The 23,043-nt window shown below is 38.2% G+C and overlaps 1 protein-coding gene across 6 annotated transcripts in view; it reads left to right on the forward strand.

Annotated features, from left to right (window-relative positions):
* GPM6A (glycoprotein M6A) overlaps positions 1 to 15,149 on the forward strand; it is a 252,254-nt gene extending 237,105 nt beyond the window's left edge. For all 6 annotated transcript variants that reach the window (XM_059049313.2, XM_067022569.1, XM_067022571.1 and 3 more), the window contains 4 exons: positions 5,276 to 5,429; positions 9,525 to 9,601; positions 10,138 to 10,203; positions 13,034 to 15,149. In XM_059049313.2, the coding sequence (XP_058905296.1) occupies positions 5,276 to 5,429; positions 9,525 to 9,601; positions 10,138 to 10,203; positions 13,034 to 13,186 (450 nt within the window). In that variant the 3' untranslated portion in view covers positions 13,187 to 15,149. The remainder of the gene's footprint in view (positions 1 to 5,275; positions 5,430 to 9,524; positions 9,602 to 10,137; positions 10,204 to 13,033) is intronic.
* The last annotated feature ends 7,894 nt before the right edge of the window (positions 15,150 to 23,043 follow it).

The following is a 23,043-nucleotide window of genomic DNA, read 5'->3' on the forward strand; positions in this document are numbered from 1 at the left end:
TTAAGGTTCCTCCATGTCTTTCCATGGCTTGATAGCTCATTTCCTTAATGCTGAATAATATTCTATTGTCTGGATGTAGCACAGTTTATTTCTCCATTCACCTACTGACGGACATCTTAGTTGCTTCCAAGTCTTGGCAGTTATGGAGAAAGTGGCTACAACTAAGCAAATGATTTTTTTTTTTTTTTTTTTTTTTTTTGTGGTACGAGGGCCTCTAACTGTTGTGGCCACTCCCGTTGCATAGCACAGGCTGCGGACGCGCAGGCTCAGCGGCCATGGCCCACAGGCCCAGCCGCTCCGCGGCACGTGGGATCCCCCCGGACCAGGGCACGAACCCGCGTCTCCTGCATCGGCAGGCAGACTCCCAACCACTGCGCCACCAGGGAAGCCCTAAGCAAATGATTTTTTAAAGAAAGCTTCTGATCACTACTTGCGCTAGGATAGTTTTGGGCCATGATGTTGGCAATGATGACGTTTGCATATTTTCACGTAATTTACATAATAATGTAAGAATTCTTTTCTGCAGCAGACTTTACCCTGTATACTTTTCAGAGCCTGCTGAGTTCAGTTCTGTTAATATGCTGTTCCATTTTGCATTCTCCATGATATAGTACACTCAGGTGTCCATCTGCTCTTTTTTAACTTGGCATTTTCTCGTATTAGAACTGTGGTTCTCACCCAGGGACAATTTCCCTACCCCACCCCCAGGGGACATTGGGAAACTTTGGTTACACAACTGGCATCTCTTGGGTAGAGGCCAGGGATGCTGTTAAACATACTGCAATGCATAGGGCATTCCCCATAAGAAAGGATTTGCTGGCTGAAAATCTCCATAGTGCTGAATTTGGGAAGTCTCGATTTTGAAATTTGGTTCACGACCAGTCCCTCACTCATCCGTGCATTGGGCTGTTTTGTTGACATTGGCAAATCATCCCAACTGTACTTTTTTTTTTCTCCTTCCGGTGTGGTACCCTGAAGAGCCTGAAGATAAATAGCAGAGACGTTTTCACGTCAGATGTACTCATGAGAGCTTTATTGATTCCAATAGAGCAGTGGTTCCTCACACGGGACCCCCACTAGAACCTCCTGTAGACATGTTGTAAATACAGATATAGTTGGCAAGGGCAAGGCCTGAGCGTCTCTTTCTCAGATGTGCCAGATGGTCCTAACGTGTGGCCACAGCTGGAAAGCACTGTCAGAGGCTGTGCTCCCTCAGTGCACGTCCGTCCAGTGAGACTGCTTGATGACAGTGTCTCTAAGCCTGGAGCTATCTCTGCCTTTGATGAAATCTAAAGCTGTTTCCCTTTTTTTTTTTGCACTGTTTCCTTTTGCTCCTCAAGTGGGGACATGATTGAATTGATACTCTTTAAATCCATTCACAATGAGGAAATGTCATTGAAAACATATTGTTGAGAAATGAGGGGGCTCCGAGTTAAGAGTTAGCTAAATACTTTTATATCCTGTGTCTCGAAACATTAATGAGAAAGGGACCTTATAGACAGTAACCTGAGTGGAACCCAACAGTATACGTTTGGTATATGTTTGCATAGATCCCGTTTTGTTCATTTCACTAAAGTTTGGGTCTGCCTCATGCCTGAATTTGTTCATTATATCATAACATTCCATTCGGTATGTGGCTTATTTTTTCAGTGTTTACATAGTTCACAGGCTCAGAGACTTGGGAGTCAGAGTCAGCTGGCTTTTTTTCGTCAGGGCTGCTACCTTCTAAACTGTTATTTTTACCCGGATTGGTGCACATCTGCTGAAGCTGCCCAGAAAGTCTGTAGCTCAACGAAGCCTGATTTTCTTAGACGTCAAGCCTAAGTTCATAGGAGCTCAGATGGAAAATGAATTACCTTGTATAAGTCATTCTCCAGTTAAATACACTGTAATCGCAATAGCTCCATAATCAAGGATTAATCATCTATTTTAGCCTTCTTTCAAAGGTTATGAAAACCTTGTCTCCCGCAGTTCTATATCTCACCCTCCCTTTCTAAATTTCTAACAATGATTAGAATATCCAGGTTGAGAGCAAAGCAATAATTACATGTTTCTTTTAAAATTTTAAGCCACTAAGGAGTAATTCACAGCAATTCTGTTGAATTTAATACTAACCATCAACAAATGTATTTTGAGTAAAAACAAAAACAAAACAAGGAATAGGATAACAAGAAGATACTATTGTGAAAGTCATTTGCATGTTCTGATGAAACGGTACTCAAATAATGATGTGATAATGAGATTGCTGGATACTAATTATGAATCTGGCACCCAGTCCCTATCATTTAATGGCGTTGTTTTTTACCATCGAAGATCAACAAGTTAACTAATCTAAACCAAACCAAGGAAATTTTACTGAGATTTTTTTATCTTTGTGAATTAGGAGGAAATGGTTAGCATCTTAATATGTGAGTGATATATTAAACAATGGCTGAAATAAGAAAAGCCGCTGAGTCTACTTTATATGTCAGACTTCCACAAGACCCATCCCTCCCTCCTTTCTTATAAACAGGGCCACAGCTGTTGAATTTAGAAAGTAAAATTCCTTGCCGTTCAAGGCAGTAAACACCAAATTCAACGTAAATAGGTTAGTCTGTCCATACCTCACCTTTAGATATGAAAAATAATTTTTTGCTGAATCAAACAACTTCCTCTCTTGGGATTTCTTCCTAAGTAAGATTTACCGTGGACCATGTTTACTGTTAAGTGATTTCATATCTGAGCCCTGTGAGAGAGGTCTGCTAATTTCCAGTTTGTGAATGAGGAAGTGACTCTGAGCCTTAAGTGAGATGTGAGTGATCCAGTCCTCTGATGTCAAGTCCAGGGTTATTTTATTTCTTCCAGTTTCTATTTGTTTGTCCTCACTAAACTCCCCAAACAGATATTGCAGAGTTAAATTTCAGAAAGTGTTTCATCTGAATAGATGTTAATAAAGGCAAAAAATAAGGTTTTCAAAATCAGAAGAATTTTTCAAATGCTCAGAGATTGTTCTAATAAGAGTAGCTTATTTAAGATACAGAGAACAGCCTGCTGGTGGCCAGAGGTGGGGGTCAAAATGGGTGAAGGGGGTCAAAAGGTGCAAACTTCCAGTGACGAAATAAGTAAGTCCTGGGGATGTCACGTACAGCGTGGTGCTTATAGTGAATAATGCAGTATTATATATTTGAAAGTTGCTAAAAGAGATCTTAAAAATTCTCATCACACTCACACAAAAATTCGTAACTATGTATGGTGACAGATGTTAACTAGACTTATTGTGGTGATCATTTCACAATATATACAAATATCAAATCATTATGTCATACACCTGAAACTAATATATTATGTATCAATTATACCTCATTTTTTAAAAGTAGCTTATTTATTTATTTAATGCTCAGACAGCAGAATGCATATCTGTCACATTTCTAGTGCAAAGCTAGAAATAATTTATGATAATCATGAGATATTTTATTACATACAGAGAATGTTTACCTAGAATCACACTTGATCAATTTAAATAATTCGTCAATCTTAGTAATTATCAGAGTCTAAGCGAAACATAAAATAGGAAGATAGACTTATATTTTTAGCATCTTTAATTTGGATACTTGAGTGACTATGAACTGCTGCTCCCTGAAATGTAACTGCTTGGTACTCCAATTCAAAAGCAAAGTCTCTTGTGTCTTGGAGCGAAAGTTATGCACTAATCGTCATGAAAAACATTTTCTCACAGCAAAGGTTTACTCTATAACGTTTAGCTTTACTACCGTGCCATAACATTATGGCAAATATGAGTCAGAACTGTGGTTTAAGAGTCATTCCTTTCATTGCCTTGTCAAGTAGCAGCAGCAACATGTTTCAGAGGGCTCTACGCCACTTTGAGTCTAAACCTATTGAATTCTAAGTCCCATCCTGCAGCGAATAGCACCTTCAAAAGAAGCTTTTGAAAAGTCCCCTGGGACAGAAAGAAAAACAAGATAGAGAGGACAAGGCCAAAAGCACACTTATTACTCTCCCGTGGGTTCCGAGTTACTAGTTCCCTCCAGAGAACTGGGTCTGGGGCGGCCATATCATGCTCCTTGTTCCTGAGACTGTAAATTAGCCTGGAGAGCTACAGTTGTGAATAATGAAAATGTTAATAAACAGGGCTTTTTCCTCCAAGGAGGAAACAAGATTTCTTCAGTTTTGGGGTGGTTTCCAAACTTCCTAGAGTCTTTCTCCTTGAGTGGGAGCCCTCTTTGAATAGCTTTCCCAGACTGAAGAAGTTCTCATTCTTTTTATTTTCTCCAAATGTGAAATGAAACCTAATTTCCTTATTCCGTAGAGTCCTATCATTCAGGCAAATATATATATTTGATGGTAGTAGTAGTAATCACAGTAATACTATCTAGAATAAAAACTAGCTAAAAAAAAAAACTAGCTAATACTTTGGCTTCTTATGTGCCAGATTCGATGCTGAATGCTTTTTCCCATATCGTCTCATTCCAGCCTGTCTACAATCATGCAGTGATTGTAATTGTAGATTACAATTGTGATTGTAATTGTAGATCAGTTTAGCAGGTATTCTCTTGCAGACGCAGACACAGAGACATAAAGAGCAGCCTAGACTCATTCCAGCTCAGAAGTCTGTGCCTTTAATCAATGTGCTCTAAGGCCCCTGTTATTGCTAAATAAATGTGACATTTAGGCTGGGGACACTGGAAGTGAGTGGCATATCAATGCTTCGTCAATCAATCAATCAGTCAGTCAAAGGTAAAATTAATATGCATGAAAGAAGCCTTAGATTTAAAGTTTACAGAGGTCATTAAAAAGGAGGAGTAGAGATATACACTAATATTATATACTAAAATGACTTGTGAATCATCACATTTAGAATGTTAAATGTAAACACAAGTAGCTTAAATATTTATGATATAAAATCGTGCCCATTTAGTTGTAATGTAAAGTTACTGACAAGGTTTTAACTCACTCTGCAGAAGCCCCTGTAAATTTACCAGTTGATGTTTTCTAAAGTTTAAAAACTGTGCGGTGAGATTTTCAAGATAAATACCTGAATGAAACAGGCATTAACATGCAGCTGGATGATCTCTTCCTTTGCACATCAGAAGCTCGGTTTTCTGGCAGGTTTCTTCACGTGACCCATGATATTCACCTCTCTCATCTTCCCAGGTTGCAGTGTCCACCTGGGTTGTAATAATTCAAACCTCTGGTAGCGAGCTATGTAAGTTAAGCACAACAGTCTTCTCTTCCGGTAGATTATGTGTTTTCTGTCTCGACCTCTTCTCTGTGGCAGTTCATTATGCTGACCTACCTTTTCATGCTGGCCTGGCTGGGAGTCACGGCTTTCACCTCGCTGCCAGTCTACATGTACTTCAACCTGTGGACCATCTGCCGAAACACCACCTTAGTGGAGGGAGCGAATCTCTGCCTGGACCTGCGTCAGTTTGGTAGGTGAATCTCCGGCTGTAAAACAGCACCTCATATGATTTCTCCCAAATAACTGCCTCTAAAACAGTGTAAAGCACTTTGGAACCATCATTGCTTCTTCTACCAAAGAGAGAGATGTATCAGAGTCTTCACGTTTAAGTCATTCTTTTAAAACTGAAATAAGTAGGAATTTCAAAGTGATTGGAAGTTGATCTCACAACATGAACCCGCAAACGTGCACATGTGAACAGGCTGTCAGGTTGTGTTTCCTGGTGTTGGCAAGTTATAATTTTGATTTTCCTGTCCTGATTCCTGTGAACTTTTCCTACTCAATGTGATGTTTGCATAGTATTTTCATTCTCTCATGATAAACCGTACAATTTGTGAAGTCGGCTATGAAGATCATCTAAGAAGTATGTACTTCATTGTCTTCTGAAATAGGGCAAAAAAAAACCACCTTAGCATTTCATAATAACAAAATCAAAAAATGTTAAATAAATCAGTAGTCCTCTTTGGTTATTTTTATTTAGGGCTAAAACCTCACATAATAATAATACTTTCTTATGTATATAGGGGCTTACAATGTGTACACCCCATTCTGAATGGTTTGTATATGTTGACATGTTTTAATTCTTACAATAATTAAATATGGCAGACACTGTTATCCTCTTGATAAATGACAAAATTGAGGAACCAGGAGATTAAATTACCTGCCCGAGGCGATACAGCTGTATGACTGTGACAGAGCCAGGATTCACCGCCAACTAGCTTCAGTCTGTTCTTAGCTAGAAGTGAACTGCCTCTCCTGTCAAAACAAGTACTGAACTATGAATGTGTAGAGTCTAATCTCACCTAACCTATTTGGAATTCTATCCCATCATTTGTAAAAACATGGGGGCTACAGAATTTGTAAAAGATATGCAAATTCGCAGGCTCACAGGGACTTATTTTCACAACACAGCTATTAAAATCTAAAGAACATTCTAAATGTTTTTCTCTAACGGGGGTTTCCTCATACTTCAGGCAAGCGGGAAACATTTCAGTAGATGGTATGTGCGAGCCTGGGGCTCTAAGGTTATGCCGTAGACAGATTGTAGGGTACGGATAGAACGAGCCGGTTACCAGCTAGCCGTGTGTTCCAAAAGTGTGGCCTGCCCGCCCTCTTGTCAGAAGGAGTCCCCAGCGCCCATTGTCTGGCCCGAGTGAAAAGCAGGACGGTCTGCTCTGCACATAAGGTTCTTGGCAAGAAGATGACGGAGGGACTGTGGACACAGCTCTTCCACTGGGGAGGTGTTCTAACTTTGGAATCATGTCCCGCGTAAACACAGGAAAAGGAAACGTCGGCACCAGCTGCTGGACGCAGGTCACTAGAAAACAGCTGCTTGAAAAAGCACGGCCCTGACTTCAGTAACCCCCAGCCCACATACTACAATGTCTTCCTTGAATTCTGCAGATGTGAAAAATTAAGACCGGAAACGATGTGACCAGTGTCACAGAGAGGGTTGCCAGGTAGATTGCAGGACTCCCAGTTAAGCTTGAGCTTGAGATAAACAGGCAATATTTTTTTTTTAGTCCAGTACGTCTCAGATACTGTATGGGGCATAACTCCAGTCAGTGGAAAGCCTGGCTACAAATAAAGCTGCTCTTTGAACCTTAGCGCCGTTTACAACATCGTTACCAGGATTTATGCAAGTTTAGCTTTTCTTTGTGACATGGAAGGGAAGGCACTTTTCAGATGTCATATGCAACCTTTTACATCAGCCTTAAAGGCTTTCTGTTTGCTCTTAACACAGAATCTACTGCCTGGATAGCATTTATTTACCCTCCAGACAATAGGTCCTTAACAGGAATCCTGAATGTTCATATAGAATCATGTTATAAACGAGGGGCATCAAGAATAGAGAAGAACGTTCACTCCCCAAAATGTGGATTATGGTGGGTACAGACAGAGGCGGCAGAATGTCCTGATGGATTGTATGTGGGGTTGAGAGAAAAAGAAGGTTCAAGAAAGAATTCATTTTGTGATTGGGCAACCGGGAGGATGGATTCGCGCTGCAATGAGACGGGAAAGCCAACCAGAAGAGCTTGTGCTCAGGAGGTGGGGGGCAGGTGAGCGAGAAGATCAGAAGTTCAGTTTCGACAGTGTTGGTGTTTAGACGCTTGTTAGAAATCTCAACACAGTTGCCAAGTAGCAAATTGGATACATGGGCCTCAATTTCAGGAGAGAGGTATGGGCCTGGCTGTATGGATTTAGGAGTCTTGATGATGTTTCAAGTCGAAAGCTCTGAGACAGGATGAGATCAGCGGAGGAGACAGATGACTGAGGCCTGAACGCTGGGAAACACCAATGAAAGGGGTCCTAGCGGAGAGGAGGAACCAGACAGAGGTGTTGAGAGGGAGAAGCCGATGAGAGCAGAAAGGCAAAAACAAGAGACTGTAGATTTTGGAGCCCAAACGAAGAGACCATGGAGGACGCAGAAGTCATCAACTGCCTCCAGTTCTGCTGGCCGGCAAGTAGAAGGAGAGCTGAGAATTCGTCTCCCGCTTTAACAGTGTGGAGGGTTTGGGTGGCCTCGATGAGAAACATTTCCATGGAGGATTGGGGTGAATTTGACTAGAAAGGGTTTAAGTGGAAATGGAAAGAAAGAAATTGCAGACTGAGCGAAGGCAGCACTTCCTGGAGGTTTTGCTGTGAATGTGAATAAAGAAATGAGGGAGGGCCTCCCTGGTGGCGCAGCGGTTGAGAGTCCGCCTGCCAATGCGGGGGACGCGGGTTCGAGCCCCGGTCCGGGAGGATCCCACGTGCCGCGGGGCGGCTGGGCCCTTGAGCCGTGGCCGCTGAGCCTGTGCGTCCGGAGCCCGTGCTCCGCAACGGGAGAGGCCACGGCGGTGAGAGGCCCGCGTACCGCAAAAAAAAAAAAAAAAAGGAAAAAGAAATGGGTGAGGAAATGTATGCACAGCCAAGGTATTCCACGTGAATGAATGAAATCTGTAATAGATCAACATGGAGAAAGATGGCCTTTCCTGGAAAGGTTTCTCATTAATGATGGTTCATTAGTCCCATCTTCTGGAGGTTCTTTTTTACCCCCTGTTAGAGCTGTCTTGGCAAAAAGGTCACAGAGAAGGATCTCTGCATTCGATGTACTGCAAGTAGATTTGTTTTAACTGAAATAATAGCCCAAACTCTTGGCAAAGCAGGACGATAGCAGCTCCACAGAGATGGACAGTTGCTGGTGCGCCTCAGAGCTAAGAAGGTGCGTATATACGTACATATTAAAACTCAATCATATGTGCATATATTATTATGCAGCAAGTGCTAAACGCTTAGGTATTAGTTTGCCCGGAACTTGTGAATTTTTTTGCTCATGTATATATGTGTTTAACACTTCAGTAGTTCTCAAAACAAAATCAAAGACCCATTTTAGGATGCACTTGATCACTTCTCTAACATGAGGACTGTGGCAGTGTATCACCTATGTGCTTGTTAAAAATGCAGGACTCCTGGCAGACAGTCACAGATTCTGATTGAACAGTCCTGTGGTGGAGTCCCGAGGTACAGATTTGTGACAGTTCCCCAGGAGATTCTGATGCAGTCGGTCCATAAACCAACTGGAGCAAGGGTAAATAGGGGTGAAATTGCAGCCTTTTACTTCTCCTTACTGATAGCACTGTTTTCAGAATTAGCAGAGAAAAACGGCTCCTTTGGGCAATACACGTTTGTAGACTAACAGAGGCTTTGGGCCAACAGAACACTGTTAGATCCTGACTTCATTGTCGTCTGTGGCACAGCTATCAAAATAATTCTGATGCCTACACCGTGGCATTAATGGACCAGACCAGTGAAGTGGCTACAATTGAGTATGAAGATTCTGGTGGCTAGATTCCATTGAATTCAGATTGAAAATGTTTTTAATTGCTTGAGGCCTAAATAGTCTTGATCTTTCATTGAGTTTTTTCATAATCATTGTCAAGCAATGAAAGCTGAGGAACAATTTTTGTTACAATATAACATAAAATGAAATTTGCTTAGGTTTTATCAGCTCAAGTTTCTTTTTTTGTCTCTGGGATCTTGAAGACATTTATAATGTTAAACTGTAATTTTCTCCATGTTGCAGGGATTGTGACAATTGGAGAGGAAAAGAAAATTTGCACTGTCTCTGAGAATTTCCTGAGGATGTGTGAATCCACCGAGGTGAGTGTTTTTACAGCCTTTAATTTTGTCAGAATTTGAGCTTCATTTCGTTGTTTGAGGCATATATAATTAAATCGACATTGGATTTCCCCCTTTTTCTTTCAGAGGCAAGGTCACATACAGTGATGTTGTACAGGGGGACTAGAGAATAAATATGAGATACTCTGCATATTTCGATAAAAATTATCATTTTTTTTCTAGAAACTGTCATTTTAATGAAAGTTGAAAAATCATGAAATTATATTTTAAAGGATCTAACGTAGCCTTCTGTGTTTATACTGTTACTGGAAACCATCATTATTAATCATGATTTCATCTTTAAAATGAAATTATATTAAAATGGTGCAGTTGCAAAGATTTAAGTAACTTGCAGGAGAAAAGATATTGTAATAATGTTTTTGGTTAAGTGATTTGTCATGGGTGCACTTCTGTGAGAGGTGGACAGAGTTCTTATTCGTAAGGCAGCAGAGGCATCCTTACCTCTCTTCTGTTGTAACCCTGGTGTTCATTCTGTGTCTCTGTGGTTTCTTTTGCAGCTGAACATGACCTTCCACTTGTTCATCGTGGCCCTTGCTGGAGCTGGGGCTGCAGTCATCGCTATGGTAAGACCTCAAGCTCTGAGGCTTGGTTTTGCACTTTGCCTGTAGAGACGATAATTTACCTCTGATGTCTGAAGTCTATACAAATCATATGTATTTTAATATAAGTTTTAAAAAAAAACGGCTTCCCTGGTGGCGCAGTGGTTAAGAATCCGCCTGCCGATGCAGGGGACATGGGTTCGTGCCCCGGTCCGGGAGGATCCCACGTGCTGCGGAGCGGCTGGGCCCGTGAGCCACAACTACTGAGCCTGCGCGTCTGGAGCCTGTGCTCCGCAACGGGAGAGGCCAGGATAGGGAGAGGCCCGCGTACCGCGATGAAGAGTGGCCCCCGCTCGCCGCAACTGGAGAAAGCCCTCACGCAGAAACGAAGACCTAACACAGCCAAAAATAAATACAAAATAAATAAATTTTTTTTAAAAAGGTGGAGGAGAATGGGCAAATAAATAAGTGAAAAACAAGGCTTAACCTAAAGAAAGATTATCGTTATAATAGAGCTAATACTTGGTAGTCAGTTGAAGAACTCAGACACTCCGTAATATTGGTAACACTCACCAAAATAAGTAGCATTTTAGATATGAGACTCTACTATTAACATAAAAAAGTCATTCCTTTAGTATATAAGTATGTATCAGTGGGATAGTCAAGTAATTTAATCAATTCCTTGACTTATATTATCCTTTTTTCCTCCTTAAATCAGAACATACAAAAGCCACGCTGAGTCACTTAGGAAAAAAGGATTAATTTATTTTTCTCCACATAAACCTTGGTAGTCTCATGTCGTGTCTTCTGTATCTAACTTTCTTCAGAAATATTAAGAACAAGTCCTGAAAGTCAGGCTTTTACTGAGTTTTGAGGACCTACAATGTGCCAGACACTGTCCCTTCTTTGTAACTCGCCGTGAATTCCACTTTGTTCAAGGAAACGCCAAATGGCAACAATGAACAAGTACTCTGCACCTCAGTCATAGCTTTTGCAGCCCAGGTCCTCAGTCCTTGTGTCTTAGAATATAAGTAGCATAGAACTCTAGATGGTACCCAGTAAACTCACCCGTGGTATAGCCAGTTCAATACGCAAAAATGATGAGTTAATTCTTATTCATTTTCTCATTGGTATACATCTCTTTCCTGTATCATTGTGTCAAAATTGTTTTGTTAATTTCTTTCTGCTGTCTGACTGCCTTAACATACTACACTAGTCACCATTTAGAATTGACCTTGCATTCTTTATGTCCATCCCTACTTTTCTAGAACCAGCCTACCTCCTGTTTTGACTAATCAAAACTTTAACGTTCTTCAAAAATAGAACTACCATATGACCCTGCAACTCTACTCGTGGGTATATATCCAAAAAAAAAAAAAACATTAGTTCAAAAAGATACATACACCCCAGTGTTCATAGAAGCATTATTTACAATTGCCAAGACATGGAAGAAACCTAAGCGTCCATCAACAGATGAGTGGTTAAAGAAGATGTGGTACATATATATACAATGGAATACTACTCAGCCATGAAAAAGAAGGAAATCTTGCCATTTGCAGCAAGGTCCATGGATGGACCTGAAGGGCATTATGCTAAGTGAAATAAGTCAGTCAAAGAAAGACAACCACTGAATGATATCACTTATATGTGGAATCTAAAAAGTACAACAAACTAGTGAGTATAGCAAAAAAGAAACAGACTCACAGATATAGAAAACAAACCAGCAGTTACCAGTGGGGAGAGGGAAGGGAGGAGGGGAAACATAGGGGTAGGGGATTAAGAGGTACAAACTATTATGTATAAAATAAGCTACAAGGATATATTGTACAACGCAGGGAATATAGCCAATATTTTATAATAACTATAAATGGAATAAAAACTTTAACAATTGTGAATCACTATACTGTACACCTGTCACTTATATAATATAGAATATCAACTATACTTCCATTAAAAATTTTAGTGTTCTATTTTACTAAATTATGGATAAAAATAATGCCTACCCTTTAAAACTCAGAGAAAGTATATACCTGACAACTTAGTTTCTTTTTCCTATTCGTCCATCAAAATTCACCATTTTGAAAACTACTTTTTCTGTCTCATAGACTACAAGGGAGGGAAAGAAAGAAAAACAAATAAGTGATCTCATTGGTCAATCTATTCAGGTAAAATCCGGAGCTTCGTCACTCGAGTAAGTTTATTACTCAGGAAAAATCAGGAGCTTCCTTTTTGAACAGGGCACTATTCTAGCTATTATGAACATATATAAATATTCATGATTTATATGACACAGTGCTTGCTTTTTTGTAGTTGGCAACATAAAATTCATTGTGCAAAATTCATTGTATGGAAAATTAACTTGTTAATTAAATCCACAGGTTTATTTTGGGGTTTCCATGAGCCCTCTTTCTGTTGCACTGTGGGCAATATATCATCTCATTAATTCAAGTTCACTGGACTCCACTGTATGTGAGACTGTTTCCCATAGTGGATTAGAAAACATAAATACATAAACATAAAAGATATAGTCTGGGTTTGAGTAAATGAGGACAAAAGGACAGGAAACATCACATAAAGATTAAAAATATTGAATTAAGACTCTTGGGTACTTCGGAGTTGAAAGAGAAGAAAGATACTGAAAAAAGGGAGCTGAGAAGACTGTGTCATAGTTGGAGGATTGAGGAAGGAATATATTGTATTTATATTCTTTGTGTTACAACAGAAATCTTCATTCCATTTTGTTAATGAACATATTCTATATAAGTATATAATTTGAATATTTCTTTCCTGATAGCAAGGTGTAATGAAGACACAGAACAGACTTCCAGTATAAATTATCTTTGTCTTTGATTAGGTCCACTACCTTATGGTTCTGTCTGCCAACTGGGCTTATGTGAAAGATGCCTGCCGGATGCAGAAGTATGAGGACATCAAGTCGAAGGAGGAGCAGGAGCTTCATGATATCCACTCTACTCGCTCCAAAGAGCGGCTCAATGCATACACATAAACAACACCTTCCCGTCCTTTCTACCGTTCAAATGCATTGGTGATTATCTAAGGGCCATCCAACCATCCAACCTTTTGAAAAAGAAAATGAAAGTGCTTCTCATCAATGATATGGAGGGTGACTTATGAATCACCTGAATACAATTCTTTGTTGTTTAGCACTTAATTTCCTAATTTGTTAAATTGGTGTAATCAGAGCTCTCCTACAAGCTCCTATCCAGCCTTTTTTTTTCTTTTTTAAATTTCTCAAACTCATCTAATAATTCTGTAAGATCAAAGAGACTAACATTGTCAAATGCAGAGATTTCTTTGATTTTTAACCACTTCCATGTGTTATACATTATACCTTTTGCATTATTTCTTATGTTTTGAAAAGAAAAATAGCTTTTTATACTTTTTAGTTTTGATTTCGGTAACTAGTTTAACTACAGGTAACCTTCAAAGGGACCATTGTACATTATAAACAATAGACAGAGATGATATCATGATGACCCGAAACATGAAAATTTTGTCTGAAGATCAGTGGCCACATTGCTATAGGCCCTGGTTAATGTTTTCATCAATCTAAGGTGCAATTTCTAAATTTGTAAGAGTAGGTTTTAAAAAAAAAAGTGCTTCTTATCTTTGTTAACGTTGTATTTTTTCTTGATGTACTTAAAAGGCATTACTCTCTGATTACTCATGTTTCTGTTGTGAGCATGTAGAAACAATGATGCTTATGCATGGCTACTTACCTTTTTAAGATTGTGACACCAGGCTTACCTTTTAAAGTTTAGTATAGAGACAATTTTAACGGAAATAACTACTGTGGACTATTGGCAAATGATCTCTTTGTGATTTAAGCAGTGGCTGGATTGGAACTTTTAATATGTTAATGTGGGACATTAATTACCTTTATGAAGGTGGTGTATCAAAAATAAGCACACTAACCCCTCTGAAGTTGTTTTACCTACTTTAAAAAATTTTAATGGATTGCACCTCTGTAAACTATCCCTCAAATTGTGTATGATATATTTGAAAAGGTTTCCATTAATATAATAGCTTTGCTTGCAGCCTTCCAATCTATGCCGGTTTACCTGTAGTGTTTTTTAAAGTGTGGTCAGAGGCCACTATACAATGTATCCTTTTGAAGTGTAGTGATATATTTGTGTTTTTATTTCCAGTAAGTCATTTTAACCAAATGTTCATTCGTATTCATTTATAAGACATACCTATATCAAAAGAATTTAAAAAAAGCAATCAGTATTATTGGACCAAATTTGGTGTTTGTTTTAACCTTAACTCTTCTTTCGGTTATTTCTAATGCTACAAGAATGCTGTAAAGTGTCTTTTAAAATGATATAGCCTGACGAGACTTTTCTGTCAGTGTAAAAACTAGGTAGTATTGTGCACTGATTTGACCATTGTGAAATCCTTTCTCAGTGTAAGTGCATTTCTAATAAAATTTATTGAGTGAAACAATCTTTGTACAACGACTAGTCATGCATCATCCGTAATTTTACAAGTTCTTGTAGTAGGTAGGGGGGTATTACTAGGTTATCTGTGGCATGATTATGCATTCTGTAGTATTATTTAATTAATTTGGGGTTTTGCTTCTTTTTTTTACACTTAGATTATCTTACTGGTTCAACATTTTTCTGATACATGCAGTATTACAGATATTCAGCAAAAGTATTAATGGGCTTCTTTAAATTCTATATTGTAGTGTTTCGGTTCTGTGTCTTAATAGTTTGTGATGATTTTTAAAACTGTCTTTTAAACTTATGTAATGATGTTGATGTTTTTGGCTTTTTTTTTTTCTGGTATTAGAGTTTGTATTTTCACAAAGAGTGCTTTGTAGCAGGCATTACAATGAATCTGTTTTGTACATAAATGTGCCAACAGCTTGATGGTGGCGTTTTTGAAATGTAGAACAAAGTGCTTGCAAAATGTAATAAATACACTTGTGTACTTTGTGTACTTATTATTAGTTTCTGCAGTGTTTCTTTTTTGTTTTTTTCTTCCTTGTTTTGTTTATTCCTCTTTCTTATGTGTGTGCATTCTTTCCAATGCAATATATGCTATTTCTTTCGGATGCTTATTGCCTCGGTTGAGCTGACCTCATATTTCAAAATGCAATGAAAATTCTGTGCATGAACCATACCGTGGGAATGCTGAGTGGGGAGAGGGTGGAATGGAGACTGTGGAGGTCATTTCATTTAGCAAATGATAACGATTCCCAGTTTATGCTATTTCCTTGCCTAATGTTTATTGTTTTGTGTTTTCTTTAGTGCTTCATAAACTAACAGAGAAACTAAAAAGACTAATGCAATTCAGAAAGAAAAATGATTCTTGGTTGGCTTCAAAATTTCAAGGTGAGAGCAATGAAATGAAAAAAAAAATGTTTTTCCAGAGTTTTTGTTTGTTTTGGATGTAATTCCTTCTGGCCAAACCAGAAGTAATGGCAATTTTAAAATAATAAAATAATTATCTAAAAAACTTAATTTTTATAAGGCCTAAGGAATTATATTAGTCTTCAGTTATTTTTATATTATTATAAATGACGACTTGGAAGTTTCATAGACTTAGGTTACTGATATCCACAATAATTATAAGTAGATCTGAGGAAAATGTCTTGTGTTTTAAAAAGTCACTTTGAAGACAACACAAAAATTACCCCTAGCCAAATCTTATGAAATGATAATTCTTATTCCTTCCAGTGTTTATGAAATTCTTAGCATAGCAACAAGATAATAAAGAACTATATGTTAAAGAATATCAACATGAACAAAAATTTCAGAATATGTGCTTTTCAAAAACTGATCATCATAAGATAATTACAATCTTTGACAACTTAGAAGTCCATTTCTCTTTGTAAAATTACACATTTATCTTTAAAGTGAGTAATTGCCTTCTGGGAACTCTTTTCCCCCTAGCTTTATTGGGATATAATTGACATCCAATCCTTTTGAGAATTGTAAAGCTAATGTTGAAGCTAAGGAAATTACTCAGTTTTGAGAATAAGTGTATCTTGGCCAGCTGCAACTTGGGGTGGGGTTAGTCAGTTTACTTCTTCATGTTAAAACTTAGATATTAACAGATTCTGATTTAGTCACTCAAAGATCAAGTAAACTTGACTTTTTGTTTTATTTGTTTTATTTTTGCCTTTTAGACAAAACAGAAACAATCATTTTAAAGTATATTTCATTTAAGTTACCTGATAGCTGAGATATGCTGAACATGATAAAATTTGAATTAAGCAATCATACCTTGAAGAAACATTCTATTGCGTTTTCTGCAAGGTTTTTAGATGACAGATCATATGAAGTCAGTGGAGGCAAGTCTGTATAAAATGCTTCTAGCTCAAATGTAAACATCTTTTGCCTAGCTTAAATAAGCCCGGGACCTTCAGTTTCTTCTCTCAAAAGTGAATTTTGCCTGTTTGATCATTTTAGGTTCTTTTGCTCTTTTCCATAAAAATAAAACTTCTCAGTGTTTATGTAAAAAAACTTAGAAAATGAAATAAGTTCTATTATTTAATTCATTAATAAGTGAATTAATGAAATAAATAAAATAATAAATGAAATAATATTAAAATGAAATAGAAATTTTCTTGACTATTTCTAACCTGCAGAAACTCTTAAAAGTGGAAAAACCAAACAACATAAAACAGATAAACAAACAATGCAGGAATGAAAAATAGGAGAGAGAAGAGATCCAAGTTATTCTGCTATTATTCTTTCAATAAGAAGGAGAAAGAAAAGAGCATGTTATTGGAAGATATATATATTGCACGGGGGCATCATTTTAAAAAGAAAGTCAAAAATGCAAAAATCAAAAATGAGACCAAGAAATAACAGCCTACAAAAGGAAAAACAAAACCAAAAAAAAACTGTAAAAAACAATTGAGACCACAGGTGTTATTTTCTTCAGCATTTTTTGCCCTCTATTCAAGGTACTTGAGCAAACACTTAACCCCCAGGTTGTGCAGAATAGAGCTCTCTCGTCCCATAAAAGTTGGGGACAGGACAGTAGAGGAGCTGATGCCATTGAGTTGCCCAGCATTGCTGCTGACCAGAAAATGGGAACATTTGTTGACTTTTAGAGTGGTGTTGCGATCTGTTTGCTTTTTTTATTTGTTTGAGCAACTGTTTTTGTCCCTTGGGGCCACCTTGATGGGAATGTGGTTTCCCACCACAGATTCAAGTCCATGAGTCAGCCCCTCTGAACCATATCATGGAGACTGAAAAGGGGCAATAATCAGAGGAACTCACTGAAAGACAGCGCAGAGGCGCTGCTGTGTGCGTTATTTAGAATACTGATTAAGTGTATGTAAACACCAGATTTGTTTTATTAATTGTTTTGGTATGTCCAGAAGGTACTGATACTTTTTTCTTAAAAAGGTTTACACAAGTTGTTTAAATATTAACATTCCCCTTTTGACTGATTCATGTGTTAGTGGAAGTGAAGTTTCACCCATATGATCCAACGAAAATACACGTGACCTAACTTTGTGCTTTCTAATAAATGAGCATTTAGAATGAGCGTATTTCTCGTTTTTTGGATCTCTTTTTTATTTTTAATCTCTGGCATCAATTAATCTCTATATGAAATCTATTAATCTGCACTTGAAATCTTATATAGCTTATCTAGATTACCTGGTTCTGGATTCTCTTAGAATACCACACTCACCTCAGGCCTCACCTGGGATGGAGCTCCTTCGTTGCTTTCTCTCTCTCTCTCTCTCTCTCACTGACAGCGTTGTCAGGATTCGGTTCTTTGTGGGATGTGCTCTGATACCTCACTTCCTCCTAAATCTATTGGGGGAACTTCCTGAGGTGATGGAAGTATCCCAGATCTTTACTGGGATGGGGGTTATTTGGGTTTGTCCAGTGTAACGAACCTACACACTGAAATCTATGAACTTCATTTCATGTACATGATACATGATGATCTCCTTCCATTAAAAATCAAATTAAGCTGAATGAAAGGTAAGAAGGAAAATGCAGGCCTTTGAGGACATCTCTCTGGGTTCATATCTTGTTTCTGCCCGTGTGATCTTAGAGAAGGTAGTCATCTCTTTTTGTCTCAGTGTCCGTATCTGTGAAACTGAAATCAGAATAAAATATACCTACTTCAGAAAGTTTTGCAAAATAATTTGGGTGAAGTAGCTGAGAGATGATGAGATCATTATATTACTCTGTCTTAGACAGTTAATTATGTCACTATAATCATTGGATTTGGGGGTTGAAAAGGACTGTAGAGGTCATTTTTAAATTTCTCATTTATAAATAAACTCAGACATGACGTGAATTGCCCAAGAATATACAATAATTTATTAAACAACCTGTGTTATATCTCGGGTTTTCTGTCATTATGATTCACATGAGTTGAGGAATAGCTGGAGTGGGTAACATCATACTATCTTTTCTTTGCTTCTGTGACTTCTACAGGACCTTCGGCTGAGTGTTTCACAGTGAATATGTAGCCATCTGTAAAAAAGTTAAAGGAACAATATAACCAACTATATTAAACTGATGACAGCTTGTTTCTTATTACAACTATTTCACGGACATCTGCCCAAATGACTATTTTAGCAATTTACCATTTTCCCATCTTGTTCATGAAACAAAGGGGAATTTATATGTTTATAATTTATAATCTTACGATAAAAGGCAAAAGAGTTGGCCTTCCGTTGCGGTCTTTTTTGTAAAATCAGAGTTTAGAAATTAGTCATATTCGAAATGGCAATTATTTTACATAAAAAATAAAATATCAGTTTTTGAAGGAAAGAATTCTCTCACCATGTGGTCCTTTCAACAATAATATTCTGTGAAGGGGTTTACAAATGATTATAATCAATTGTAGTTGATCAAAGTACACGTGATTGTATATACCAAAGGGTATGTCTTCATTTTTGTTTTGCATAAACAGTATCTTATATTTTAGCCCTTAGTTTCAAAAACATTACAAAGGCATTGGGAAAATCGCATGTCTTGGATTGAAAACCCTTGTGTACTTAGTGGTCTCATAATCTCAGATTCTTCATGATAAAGAAATAGTTTAAACCTCAAAACAAAGATTTCCAGTGATGAGTGAATTAAAATATGAAGATGATGTCAATGTTAGCTACTTTTAAATGGAAGCTTATTTCTCTCACCTTTTTTATTCTCATACTTTAAAATGGCACTATAGAATCACTGTCAGAACTCGATAAGCAGAGTAGGTCTGCGACTATCCTGTATTTTGAAATAAACTCATCCTCTCTCCTGGTCATTTTATTACGGTGGCTCCACCTCTGTGATCAATAATATATGTGTGTTTCTGTATTGTCATCAAATCTATCACTTTTAGAACGCTTTTCAGTTTAAAGGTATTTCGACATTTTTCATCACTTTTCTGTGGAATAATTATTTTGTAGAATTCATACCTAGGAAACTGACTTTAAATGACCTGCCTTAGCATAGTTTTGTAACTGATTTGGGAATGCAAACCTGAGGTACCAAGTTCATAGACCGTTTTATTATATTTCTATTTTTGTCTCATTATTTTCAATTAAAATTGTGCTTGAGAGAATGCTTACTGTGGCTTGTTAATTTTCTTTAGTGCACTTCATAGCATTTGAAGAATGAGAACCAATGCTAATGTCATGCTGTCAGGGTAAGCTCACCCTCTGATATGAAGTATTGATCCCTGGGACAGTAAGTAAATCGCCTGTAACGACAGAGATATTTGACTGCGTCTGCTATCTGGTAGAGCTTTGTTTTGGCCAAGAACAATATGCCACGAGGGAGTATTTGTCTACTAGCTTTCTGAAAGTGTGTTGGCTTACTTATTTTGCTCTAAAACACGTTAACAGTTTGCTGGTTTAATAAGAGATAAGGTCTATGAAAACTGTTGTTCGGTTTGTATACATCTTGATTTTTGCTTTATAACTTTAGAAAAACATTTCGAACTGGAAGAATTCAGTGACAACTTTCAGCTCTCATTATGTTAATAAAAATCTTTGTGAAGAGGAGAGGGTCCTCTGGTGTAGGCATATACATATTGCATTGGCCAAAAGGTTCCAAACCAACCTTTTGGCCAACCCAATACAGAGAGAGAGAGTAAAAATATCAGTGGTGACCAGGGGTTAGTGGGGGTGGGTTGACTAGATGGAGAGGATTTTTAGGGCAGTAAAGCTACTCCATATGCTATTAAAATGGCAGGTGCATATCACTATAAATTTATCCAAACCCACAGAATGTACAACACTGAAAGTGAACCTTAGTATGAACTGTAGAGTTTGGGAGATAATAATTGTCAGCGTATGTTCCTCAGTTGTAACAAATGTGCCATCTGGTGGGACTGTTCATAATGGAGGAGACTGTGTGTGTGTGTGTGTGTGTGTGTGTGTTGGGGGGTATATGAGAAACAATACTGCTGTGAACCCAAAACTACTCTAAAACATAAAGCCTATTTTTTAAAAAGTAAATAGTAAAAAAAAAAAAAAAGTAAACAGTAATAAGCTGATTAGAGAAGTAACTAGACGTTGAAGTACTCCTAAATTAGCGGTGGTTTTACCTAATTGTTTTCCATTCATTACCCTCGGCCTTGGCTCAAGGCAGCCCCATGTTAGGAAATAGCATCAGCGTGAACCGAGCAACAGCTCCAGGAAGGGCCCTCCAACTCTGGTTTGAGGAGCGGGAAATGGATCTCTAACATTCAGAGAGGGTGGGGGAAATATCCCATTTATTTTCATTTTCTCTGCTTTCTCATGTCCCAGCTCCCTAGCAAGCCTAGGGTAGAGACAGTGACAGCCGTGACAGCAGCGTCCCTTTTTCAGAGCGAAGGAACTGTTGTCTCAAGAGGACGGTGTGATCGTCCTTGCACTTTTGTTGCTTTCCTGTCCTCCTGCCACTTGGCCTCAGATGCAGATGCAGTGACCGAAGCATGTCGGACAGAACGAGGTAAAGGGACCCCCAGCTTCTGGCCGGAGGGCCAAGGAGAGTCCTGGCGAAGCGGGTGAGCGCTGTGTAGAGAAAGAGGAGGAGGGCCTGGGGCAAGGGACCCGCGAGGTCGTCGTGAGCGTCTCAGCTCATCCTGAGGTGCGCACCTGTGCGTCTCACCATAAAGAGATGTATGATAAACCACCAGAGACTCCAAAACTCACTATGGGACGGACTCGGGTCTCATCTGGTCCCAGTTCCGTGTCGGTAGTTTGGAATGCTGCCTCCTTACGTGAAAACCAGAAAAATCTTGAAGCTCAATATAGAAATATACGTTCACCCAAAATTCATTGTACATTTATGAAGGATGCAGTCTTTATTTTAGAACTCTATTTAGCGATATTAATTTGAAAGGCTGTTGAAACATTATAAACGAACACATTAACTCAAGAAATTGGATTATACAAGGATCACACAAGAATTAAATAGGCACAAAATATTGAACAACAGATTGAATGTTCAAGCCTTTTTAAAAACATGAAAATCTTGGTTTTGGCTCTGGGTGATGTATGTGCAAAAGCTAAATGCTGCACAAGCATCTTGGCTTGTTTTCTTATCTTAAATAATGTTAGGTCAAAACTGCTATATGGTTTAGTTTTGAAAGGATAAAATCCCCTTTAATGAACAGAAAACAATGATGGTGACTACCTCAGGCTTTGTCAAAGTGTATAATCCTAAAATGATTATCCTCTAGCTCCAAGCAAGAGCTAATTTAAAGCCAATTATACTTTAAGGTGAATAAGCAAGAATATCAAAATTGATGGTAATGTTCATCAATGGTAGACAAAAATAGTTATCACACACTCGTGTGATAGATTGGACAGCTCATGAAACTGGTGATAAAACATAAAATGAGGTATGTATTAAATTGAGCCTTAAATGAGCAACGAGGACATTAGAGTTCAATCCTTTCCTTACAACTAATTTTAATACTGTGAGAGAACAAATACAGAATAAGTACAGAGTGTTGATATGAGGACCGGTTATGGGAGCACTGATATTTTAATCATCTTTATCGTCCAAATTGTAACTCTGTATATTGATGCTTGCTATTACAAGGCACTGCTGAGATTTTATTTTGTTATTATTTCCATTTGGCATATGAGAAAACAGACTTAGAGATATTAACTTCTTCCAGGTCCTGTTAAATGATGATACTGTATTCAAAACCACAAATACGTGATTTCCAAATTCCTAGTAAGAACTCTGGTTGAAGAGAATCAGTGGAGCGCTAAAGTGTGGGGTACAGTCTAAGAGAAAGAAAATATTATGCTCTGGCCTATTTATTGATCTCTCTAAACTTTATTTTCTCTTCGGTAAAAAGGAAAATTAATAGTCATTCTTTCAAAGCCAAGGTGTAACTGAGAAATGTGGATTCAAAACAAATGTAATTCAAAAGCAGAAGGTTTCAAATAAATGGAGCACCATGGTGGACTGCACGAGGCCGAGATTTTCGTCCTGCCATTAACAACTAGAAAACTAGACAAAACAGGAAACAGTAGTTGTCCAACACCGGACCACAGGCAGCAGAGTGCTGTGATCCGTGGCATAAAGGAAGCAGATGAGGCCTCAGCTAACTATCTGGAAGCCACTGCACAGGTTTGGGAAAGCCAAGCAGTAGATATCGGTTGAGGAGACAGAGACTGGCATTTGAGTCAACCAACGCGGCTTCAATTTGTGAGGCAGGTTATCTGAGAGGAGCGAGCTTCACAAAAGAAGGGCTTCATCCATCAGCAAAGGGATGCACGTTCAGTCTTCAACTACTGATCCGCCAACGTGTACGAAGGCATCACCTGAAGATGGGGAAACACAGGAAAGCAATGGGACCAACATTGCCTGAAGCACGTGCAGCGCAGACCTTAGAATCATTTGCGTTTCCACCTGCCAAAAT

Source organism: Kogia breviceps, chromosome 20 (genome assembly GCF_026419965.1).
Source record: "Kogia breviceps isolate mKogBre1 chromosome 20, mKogBre1 haplotype 1, whole genome shotgun sequence".
Taxonomy (NCBI): Eukaryota; Metazoa; Chordata; class Mammalia; order Artiodactyla; family Physeteridae; genus Kogia; species Kogia breviceps.